This window comes from Monopterus albus, unplaced genomic scaffold, assembly GCF_001952655.1.
Source record: "Monopterus albus unplaced genomic scaffold, M_albus_1.0 scaffold19.1, whole genome shotgun sequence".
NCBI lineage: Eukaryota > Metazoa > Chordata > Actinopteri > Synbranchiformes > Synbranchidae > Monopterus > Monopterus albus.
The window spans coordinates 598,933-610,269 of NW_018127899.1; the positions used below are offsets into that span (position 1 = coordinate 598,933).

At 39.7% G+C, this 11,337-nt stretch overlaps 1 protein-coding gene across 10 annotated transcripts in view; it reads left to right on the forward strand.

Moving 5' to 3' along the window:
• LOC109956368 (transcription factor SOX-6-like) overlaps positions 1–11,337 on the forward strand; it is a 104,031-nt gene that overhangs the window by 46,469 nt on the left and 46,225 nt on the right. For all 10 annotated transcript variants that reach the window (XM_020593397.1, XM_020593389.1, XM_020593391.1 and 7 more), the window contains one exon: positions 5,927–6,016. In XM_020593397.1, coding sequence (XP_020449053.1) covers positions 5,927–6,016 — 90 coding nt within the window. The remainder of the gene's footprint in view (positions 1–5,926; positions 6,017–11,337) is intronic.

The following is an 11,337-nucleotide window of genomic DNA, read 5'->3' on the forward strand; positions in this document are numbered from 1 at the left end:
GCATCACAGTTTTAGTCAGAACCAGAGGAAAAAATGAGTCGTGTTCTCACTTGGTTTTCTGTGGTTTTTCAGAACAGTAGATACGTTTACTGCATTAAGTCACTCCAGTATGCACTTGCCCACAGTTTTCTACAGCTTAAACAATAACAAACAAGATTACAATGAGAAATTTGGTAATCAGTTAATTGCTTAAGTATTTAAATGTTTTTTTTAACAAAACCTTAATGGTCCCAGCTTGTTCAGTGTCATTGGTTAGCTTTCTATGAGAGTAACCTGAGAGTCAAACCAATTAAGCTATTTTAGTGTCTGCTCAGTATCTGGGAAATTATAATGGGAACTTTTTTAAAATCTATTTTCTGACATTTTTTACACCACCTGAATAATTGTAAGCATTGAGAAAACAGCAGTCACAGTAATGGTTTGTTGCATCTATCGTGATCAAACCGCAGTTGTTTGAGGAATTTACTCAAAAATAGTTTGTTCTTCTGTTGTACTCATAAATCAATCTGGATTACAGCATCATCTTAATTTCAGAGTTAGGGCAGGAGTGCCCTGCACGGCTACGTGGGTCCTACAGGTAGCCCTCTGTGTAGTGTAGATTGGTGTGTGAATGTGTGTGTGAGGGGGTGATGTATGAACAGAGGCTTACACAAGCATATTATCTCTCAGAAATCCATCTCCCCCTCTGCCAGGAGCCCGGCTGCTTTCTCAGGCCATGTTCTGCGACAAGAGATTTTGGGTGTCGTCTGACAGATGAAAATAGTGTGTGTGAAACGGACACCGTGCTAACACACAGCCCGGCTAACCACTCTGCAGTTTAATGGTTTTACAGCACCGAGTGAGCAGTGCTAGGCCTTTGAAAGCATGTGATGTGTGTGGTGTGCAACTAAACGTCTCAGCAGTGCACTGGCATTCTTTAATCAGTGTGTGTGGTGTGCATGTATGTTCACGTGTTCTCCTATCAGCGTGTGTTTGTGTGTGTCTCTTTCCTCCTCCTGGATGGCTTGTCTCCTCATGTTTGGACATATGTTGAGTTTTATTTCACTGAGACATCAATCTTGCCAGCCAGCTGTTAGGACAGCTGCTCTCTCTGTGCCTCTCCTGCTCTGTTTCTCTCCTTCAGTCTCGCTGTCCTTCGGTCTCTATGTACAGTATCTTCCTCCCTATCTCTGCTTCTGTTGGTCTGCCTCTCACAGATTCCCTTCCTTTTTGTAATAGTGCTGTTTTTTTAAAATCTTTTTTCCTCTCTTGGTCTGTTCTTACATTTGCCTGTGTTTTCCTTCTGTCTGTAATTTCAGTTTGTCTTTATTCTGTTTTCTTTCTTTTGTTATTCTCTGTCTGATGCTGTGGGGTCTGCAGCTGAAGGCACACAATTGACATAAATTTGGAAGTGCAAAGTGTAGCTGTCAACTTCCATTTACACACATTCAGTGGTGAAGTGAAGACACAAAATGGTTTTTTCAGTGATGGGGGTGTTACACAAACATCAGGTACCCACTAGAACATTGGCCTTTGCTATTTCTACCATTAACTGAATTTTCAGATTAATGTTTTCTTCTCTTTACCTTGGCGTTCAACCGAAGACTCGAGTGTTTCCCGAGTTCTGGCACAGTACTGTGTGTGTGTGTGTGTAAGAGAGTGAGAGAGACACTGTTTCCATCCAAATGCCAAATAAATTATAAGGGAACTTTTGAAATATCATCAAATACAAAACATGAAATAAACATGCTTCTATAAAGAAAATATATGGACTTGTTGAATGTAGACCTGCTGCATGTCAGAAAACAGATGGAAAGTTTCTCACAAGAGCTTTTTTTTTTGTTCTTTTGTGTATTTAAATGATGGTCATATTTCATGGTTTCACCTGAAGTCAAACAGAAAAATATATATCGCAGAGACTTGTCTTGTCATGATTTAAACAACATTTATGACGTTTCAAAGAAGGTGTGATAGACTTTTTCCGGACCTTTTTGGACACGTTTCAGCTGATTGACATGGACTCAAGCTTAAAACTCAAAATTACACCTGACAACCTTAATCACTTGGTGTCCTCGGTGTTGTGAAAAGGAACGGCAGCATCACAGCGTGATAGATGTTTTACTGTCCCAACTTTTTTGGTTTGTGTTGCAGGCATCAGAATTGAAATAAGTGTTTATTTTGAAGAAAGGGAAGAAGTGCAGTCTAGCAGATTTTTGAAAATGTGTTTGAAGCCAGGTTAGCTGTTTCTCCATGCTTCCGATCTTGTTGTGCTAAGATAAACTAAGCTAGGTTAAGCTGTGCTGGCTCATGCTCGCAAATAAGCATAATTCCCAAGATGTTGAACTATTTCATTAACTCCAACTCCAAATATTTTATTATTAAATATTTGTTAGGAAAACATCCAGTCACCTACAGCTTAAAGGCATTTGCGGACATAGCAAGTGAAAGATAGCAAAGTTTGTTCAATGAAAAACATTTAAACACATGGAATCACATGGACAGAATAACATCAGAATGAAAGAAAAGAGCGAGACTAGTCTGAGTGGAAGCCTGTGGCACACTGTGTTTTTCTTGGCACAGGTTATTGGGGAGTGTTGGTGCTTACACACACACACACACACACACACACACACAGTTTATGTTTTGCAGTCAATGGGGACTTTACATTGACTTACATGCATTTCCTGTAGACTAACCCTAACCTTAACCAGAACCACTACTTGCCTAACCCTAACCCTGACCCCAAACTTAACCTAACCCTAACCTCATCCTAACCCTAAACCATGTTGCCACCCTAAAATTCAATTTCTTGCCCATGGGGACCTCAATTTAGATCCCCACCGTGAAATGGGTCCTCATGAGTTGGTATGGAGTCAGGAAGAAGTCCCCACGTAGAAGGAAAAACGCGTCCACACACACACACACACACACACACACACACACACACACACACAGACAGTAAGTTGCCTGTGGCTCATGTAAAACACCCAAAACAGTATCTTGGCAGGTTGACTTGGGGACAGGTGATAAAAGCGTGTTTACCCTAATCACTCATTGGCATGCTGGCTGCTTTGCGGCTGATTTACTACAGCTTTCTCTCTCTTTATCCACATCTTATCTCCTTCACAAAGTTTTATTGCTCATTCACCTTCTCAACTCTTCCTGTCTGTTCTGCCTGTCTTTCCCTGCTGATGTTAAAACTGTCTAGTTTACAACCAACTAGAAGCTGATCTCTGGGTTAAGGGTTAGAAAAACTATTATGTCCATTAGTTCTGGTGTTTGCTTTTATTGAGGACAATAAAGCAGGTGATCAAAAAGCTACCTATAGAAATAAAACACCATCATCAGTGTTAATTGGTTTATCATCTGTCTATATCCACATGTCAGTATTTACACATTATTTGGACTTAACTGGGGGTTTTACAGGGGTTTTCTCATTTTCTCCCTACTATTTTTAGCTGTCCTGTTCATCATTTTCTCTTTCTTTTCCTCTCATTTCCCTACTTCCTCACTGCTTTATTTTTTCCTCACTCATTCTTTCATTCCATCTCATAAAGCTCAGTACTTATGGAATATGAGAGATCTTCATCGTGTTGCTCCTCACATCATCTTCCAGGCCAATGTTTTTTCTACTCACCCTTTTTCCTCATCTCTCCTGCTTCCTGCCTTCTTTCCTCACCCCATTTATCTTTCCTCTCCCTCATCGCCTTCAACCCATCCATCTTCCATGTTTCCCTGTCACTTGATAAAGTAGCCAGTTTTCAGACGGCGAGGAATTTTTATCCACCTTCCAATCTAAACAGCACTTGATCCCCAACTTGGTCTCAGGGACAGATAGAGAACCATCTAGGGTAAAACATCCTCCTCTCATCTTCACTCATCCCTCTTCTCTTCTTCGTTTCTCCTCCCCACTTACACCTCACCTCCCACTGTCTCCTTGCCTGATCTGTTTATCGGTATGGGGGTACAAATTGTGCATCAGAGTATACACTCAGTTGCAGATGTATCTTGGAATTACAGGTTGTATTTTCCTCCCTAAGTACTCCCATAAATTTCACTCCTAATTGTATTTTATTCGAGTGCACATCGGCGTCTTGGGGTCTTACAATGATTAAAAAAAAGCCTCTCATCCTGATCCCATCCTCCAGCTTTCCCCCTTTACCGGCTGCAAATATCACCCATTGAGCCAAATGTACACAACTACATATCCAGTGGAGCCACTTGTCCAATAAATCTATGAAAAATTGGGTGGATTCCATTGTCCTTAGGGTGGGGAAATCATATTAATTAGCCTATTTTACTGCAATGTCGATCAACTTTGTGGAAATACCCTCTATTTTTTCCCAAATATGGGAAATCACCATCAGAAATGACTGTAGTATTGAAGTTGCTTCTTTGTTTTGCTGTCTGCTGTCCTCCCTCTTTTGGTGCCATTGCTTCCCCCTTTTGTTTACATTGATCCCATGTGATCTGGACGGCTGCATTAGCTTATTTACAACAATCATAATCTGACTGTAAACATGCAAGACTTTAATGGACTCAATGAGGAAGTTGTGCTAGGCCAGCAGACAGCATCTCATGACCACACAATAGGCCCATATGCACACACTAAACATTAAGCCATTCACAATAAGCCATGTGCCCTAATGAATGCCTGCAGCGCCTTTTGTCAGGATAAAGGCAGCCACAAATGAGCTATTGTGTGACTTAACCATTTTAAATCAGGCAAGCCCTCACGGCCATGTTTCCACACAGCACCCAAGAATGCCTTCACTTTTTGTGAGTGTTTGCGTGTTTCTGACGTTCTTGGTGACTGAGGCTTCAGCATGGGCCTCTATGTGACCATGGCACCATCTGTGGCAAATCAACTGGCATGAGAGCCAGTATATGCAGACCAAGTCGGGCAGCTGAAGGGTTGGATGAACATGTGCAGTATGTAGTTTCACATGCTGACACACACAAGTGTTGGAAAGTGGCAGAATAAGTGATTAGATTTTATAATTAAAGGTTCCTTAGGATTTCATGTGGTTGATTTGGCATCACCTGTGGTCACTGGTGTTTTTAATAGATTAGTAATGGCTCAATATGACACATAAGAAGAACCATTCTCTGACATTGTTTTAAGACTAAAATAAGACTAAAGGAGATGGTGTATGACAACAATGATGTCCAGTGTTGCAGTTCTCTGCATTGTGTGTGTATGCACTGGGTCAGAAGTACCAGGGCCACTGTCATCTGACAGAATGCATACTTTACATTATGTCTGTCACACAAACACATGCTCACACAAATGTGCAAATATCTGCCTTTCTGTTTGTCTGTCAGCTGTTTGCCTGGTGAAGAATTGAAAAGTTCCCATTGTTTAAGTAAAGTTCACAGCAGGACACCAGTTGAACAAATAAGACCTTATGAATCTTATGAAACCATGCGGCTGTGATGTCTTTTATCCTGAGGCTATGAAACACATTGTGAGAAAGAGGATGGATACAAATACGACCCCATCTCAGAACAATGCAGACATTCTCATTTGGTCAGCTGGATGGCTACTGATTCTTTTTTTAAAGGAGGAGAAGAAGGAGGAAATGGTTCCTTATTAGGACATAGACATTAGGAATGGACTCTTTGCTCATTTGTCCTTTTCCCTCTTCCTCTTATTTTTCATTGCCCACATTTATCCTGATTGTGTGCTTGGCATCAATGAGTATCATTGGCTGTCTTAGCAAACGTATCACAGCTTAACAGTTAAGTTTTATCTCAGCTGATAGTACACGCATCATTGTTTAAAAATACAATCCAGAAATCTTTGTAATGTTACTTAAAAACTGTTTAAAAATCAGAATACTGCAACAATTTTGTGCATTTGGGTGATGTGGAATTTTGTGGATTTAATTCAACTTCAAATGCTGTATGGAATAAGTGAGTGTGATTATTTTCTGTGTTTTTGTAGAACCATCTTGCATGGAGAGGCTCCTGTCCAAGGACTGGAAGGAGCGTGTTGACTGCCTGAATGCCAACGAACTGCTGGGGGAGGTCAAAGGTAAGAGTCAGAGCATCCACATGTTCAGCTACAACTACATTTGTACTCAGACTGTTTTTACTGAATGCAGACAATATGTGTGTGAGGAAAAGAAGAAAAAGAGAAAGAAAACTTTAAAAACTTTTTTTAAAGTCCTGCATTTCTGAAACTTATAGATCCTCCACATCTGAGGATCTCCTCCTTCTTCTGTTTGGTTGAGACAGAAATGAACGTTGTCATTATAAAATAAGAAAATGGAATATGCACAAAAAGGACAGTTTTGTAGGGTTGAGAAGTGGTCAAAATGTTATAACTCTCTCCTGTGTGTACTTTCTGCATTTGAAAGCAGGGCAGTAAACTGTCAGCAGGCCTATCTGTCACTGCAGAAAGAGGAGTGAAGGCTGCTTTCAGCAGTGTAGATTGCAGTTGTGACTTTTATTAAAGGGGAGAGGCTCCACATGCTCCACTATTTTTGTCAGCAAATAGTGTTTATGAAGCTCTAAATTGCACCACGGCACATGCATTCTCGACCTGCTCGGGTATTGACAAGTGAAATAGCAGCATTGTGTCGGCATCTAATAGTAAAATCTGGTAGTAAAATCAGGTGGAGAGGCCTGAAATTAGCACTCTATCTCATTCTCTTCATGACCAGTTGTGCAGTATATTTTGCTTGTTATGCTATCATCATCATCATCATCATCATCATCATCGTCGTCGTCAAATAGTCTAGATGGAGTACATCATTTTAGTTTTATTTTAAAAATGGAAACTATTATGTTTATTTAAAATTTTTAAAACATGTCAATCTGATTTTTAAAAAATCAATAATACAAAAATTACAGTAAGAATATAATTTTCAGTCTAGAAACTTAACCTTACTTTGAGGGAACCGGTCCTTTCCTGTCTGTGCTTTTCTTAACCTTCTCTGGTGGTAAAGTAAAGCAACACTATGTTTTTGGAGAGGTTGATATGCTTTGAGATAAAATTGGAATTCACCTCGGCTGATCTGCTCTTTTTAAACATTTTGGTATTGTTACAGTGAAAATCCAGAAGCATTGAGCCTCAGGCTGTAATGGTCACTGCTAACTATTAATTTATTAGAGAATAAGAGCTGCTTCAGTTTTGAAATATTACATGACTGTCTTCAGTGATTTAAACCTGTTTATACCTGTCAAGTAGATAATGGTGGAAAACAACTTGAGAAAACTGACATTTATCTAGAGAAATGCTTTTTGCCTCTTGAGCTACAGTCGAGTCTGTCTCTGGGTTATAACACTACTCGCTGTGCAGCTCCTCTCAGTGAGAGAAACCGTTTGTGATTGTCTCTGTTGAAATGGCAAGCATTTCCTCTGTGGAAAGAGGAAAAAAGGGACCACATAGAGCTGTCTACTGCAGAACAGCACCGACATTGACTTTCACTCCAGGAAACAGAACCGAATCTCTCTCTCTCTCTTCATACTGACACCCTCTATCTGCACACACACACACACACACACTGTCTCTGTGAGTACACTCATTGACATAATGCGTTCCTAGCCCTGTACCCTAACGCTTAACCATCAGAAATAAATGCCTAACCATAACCCTTCACCTAACCTAAACCTGATTCTGGCCTGAATCCTAAACCAACTCTTAACCCTCAAAAAGGTGTTTTAGAACGCGAGGGCAGGCCAGAATGTCCTCACTTTCCAAAAATGTCCTCACTCTGTTGCAAAAATACTTTTTTCCCATCTTCACTACGTAGCAAGTACAAGAACACACACGCACACACACACACACACACACACACACACACACACACACACACACACACACACACACAATTTGTCCACTAAAACCACACACACATATGCATACTTCAACACCTTTTGCACAGCATCATCTGTTATATACCTGATCACTCATTAAGAGACAGCCTGGGTTTGCAGAAATTAAAACTACTAGTTAAAAATTCATAATTTTCCTCTCACTGAATATGCTATTGTAAACTTCCATCACTCAGCTTTTTATATTTTGGCTTTATTTTTTTGAAATATATTTTTTGAGTTTATAGCCTCTGTTAAATATATCACTCCCCCTCCCCACTTACAGAGGTCTTACTTCTTTCTGCTCTGAATATTTTCTCCTCTCTCAAATAAGTGTAATAAGTATTGGCGCACACATCATAGTACAAAAAAAACCCTCTTAAGTCTGAAGGCCAAGTATCAGGTGGTTATTAAAGGGAGACAAATGCAGACAAGGGCACTTCCTGCCCTGAGCTGAGCCTCCCAGCCACTGCTTCATTCAGCCTCTGTCGCTCTGTTACATAAGTCCTAATATCCTGACATAGTACTTGCCATAGTACCGATGAAGCACGTGTGGAGGAAACCCTGCCCTGTAGAAACTCTGGTGTGCCACATAAATTATTCCTTCAAAAGACATAACAACTGACCCTTAACCAGGCAGTGATTTATGTTATTATTTGGAAAACAGTTAATGTAATTTCTAGGAGACAGAGTTGCTGCAGGAGACATAACCTTAAAATATATTATTCCTCAGAGGTTTAGGAAAGTCCCGGTGAAACAACTGATGAATTGTGATCAATAATTCAATACTTCAATAGAGTATTTCTCTATTTGTGTGAAAGCCTTTTGTGATATATTTAAATACGTTTTGTCTAAAGTTCAGGAGCCAACCAAACCTAAGACAACTGCGTGCTTGTCCTATATATACAGCTGGAATGTGCAGTATACCAAATTCTTGTGTATTATATGTATATATATGATAAACATACACAAATATAGCAGTATATGCATGCACATTAAGGATCACACACACACACACACACACACATACTATACACAGAAATACACCAAGTTCAAGCATCAGAGTCTTTTATTTCTTGATGGGTGGAATGAAGCCCAGTCCAGCTGACCTGAATACACAAACACAACTGTTGCTGTGAGTGTCCTCACACAACAACCTGAACCTATTTGTACAGACACAGTTATTTTTAGGGTGAAGAAAACTGATGACCCCCCCCCCCCCCCCCCACGCACACCACCCCCACAACAACACCACCCACACACACACACACACACACCTCAGCATGCTAGAAACATATATACCATACCAAATGTACTGTTTAAGGTGTTACACTCATACACTTCTGGAAGTGTACCCAGACCAGCTGCAGCCCACTATGGATCTCTAGCAGAGTAAATCTGGGAAACAGGTGACAATTTAAGTCTAAACTTCACTCGTATGATTATATGCTCACTTTAGTCTCATGATCATTTTAACTGACAGGACTTAAAGCTACTTGCTCTTCTGCTGCTGTGAACAGTCTGCTTCAAGGTGTTAACATACATGTTTAAAAAAAACATGTTTGTACTCATGCAGGGCAGAAGATGACATTTTTTTATTGCAGTCTTCTTGGTAAAAATCAGAATGCATGGAAATTGCTTTCTGATGATTTACTTGTTTGAGTTTAAGGGAATTTTGAAAGAGCTTGTAAAAAAAACTGCATCAGCTACTGTTGTGGGCATATTGGAACTAGAGGTATAATTACTGTAAAAGCAACTTATACAATCATAAACATTTAATAAGCATTTACAATATTATGTTCATGAAAGAATTAGTCTCTTCTGTCCACACGTTATGTAGCAGTTTTGGTTTTCTTTTTATTGTTTTGGACAGTAACAGCAGTAATACTGCAGTGATGCATTTACATTGAAGATGAAACATATGATAACATAATATAAAAATAAAACAGAAAAAGATACAAAGGCAGCTCTTATAACATCATCCTGTTTTCCAAAACCTTCCAGACCTGCTGCACGCTTCCGCAAAAAAAGAATGTGCCAAGCACAAAAGTGCGATGAAAAATGATGAAGACATCTGCACAGTTAACTCCCCTGCAACTTTCTGACCAAAATCTTAGACAGTTAATGATGGGTTTGCAGTAGATATACAGTAAGTGTGTGGATGTTTTGATCTTTTTCCCCATCATCGCCTCTTGGTTGAATTTCTGGGCATTTTTTTTGAACTTCTGACATTTACATATATATTTTCTATATACAAAGTCGAAACGTTCATAAGAGCAGTTGGATGTCTGATAATACTGTTAGATGCAGGAGCTGGCACATTTGGCAGTGATGATCACATTGACATTCAAGAATCATTTACTGTAAATCAGGCATTTTACTCACTGCGACTTCTTATTTTCATATTTATGCTACTGGCTAGGAGAAGTGAGCTGTAAACCTGAATGAATGCAGATGAAACATGATACGAGGTATATCTTTGTACCGCACTGCCCTGAGGAGATCTTGGCACTTGTTTTGACAAAATGTAGTGACTGTGTTTATCCTGGGGCTTGTGGGTGAGTGTTGGTGTTTGTTGTGGTGTAACAGTGAGGAGAAGCCTTAGTCATCCAGAGGAATGCTGGGAGTGTCTTGCATAAATGGCAGACGACACAGTCGACGCGTTAGTTTGAGGTTTGATAATGTGAGTGTGTGATGGTTTTTGTGTTTGAGTGTGTGACGTGTGTATCACTTGGTGTAGTCCTGTTTGTGTGAGTGTAAAGAGAAATGGCCGAGACAAATTTGTCATATGATAAACAGTGATTAACCTATAATTAAATGTACTGTATCACTGAATAGTAATGGAAAAACACATTTATTTTTATATGTTAATGAATAACTTAATAACCAAATTAAACATTATAAAAGGTAATGATTCACATATTTATATACAATGTATACAAGCAAATATGTAAATTCCAACTGGCAAAAAAAAAGATAATAGTCCAACTTCTGCAGAGCAGAATAAAACAGTTTTCCACAAATCTCATGATAGATGGGAACAACATGTTAACTATGGTTATAGTTGCACAGGCTTGATGTATTAGTACTTCCGCCATCTTCAGTGTGCGGTTGTACACTTCCGTTCCCGAGGCCCAAGCGAGAAGATATGAAGTTTGTCAGATGGCTAGCGTGATTGACTAAAATTAGACTAAAACTAATATGCGTTTTTGTCAAAAGACTAAAACAAAATCAAGTTCAGGTGCCAAAATGAACACTGCAGCAGTAAGAGTTTTGGCACGGTGCTCCAGTAGTAGCTCTGAGACAGATCATCCCCATCGTCCAAACAGAGTGAGAGAACAGTTAATGGCTTTCAATTTTGGCTGGTGCCCTCAGCAGGTGTCAGGATTAATCCTGATTGATGGGAAACGGAAAACGTATGAGATGATTATTGGTGCCAGAAGTGTTGAAGGAACCCAAGGAGTCGTGTTTGGAATGCACAGCCCGTAATCCACAAAGATGAATCACGGCGCTGTAATCGCAGTTGGTGCGATTACA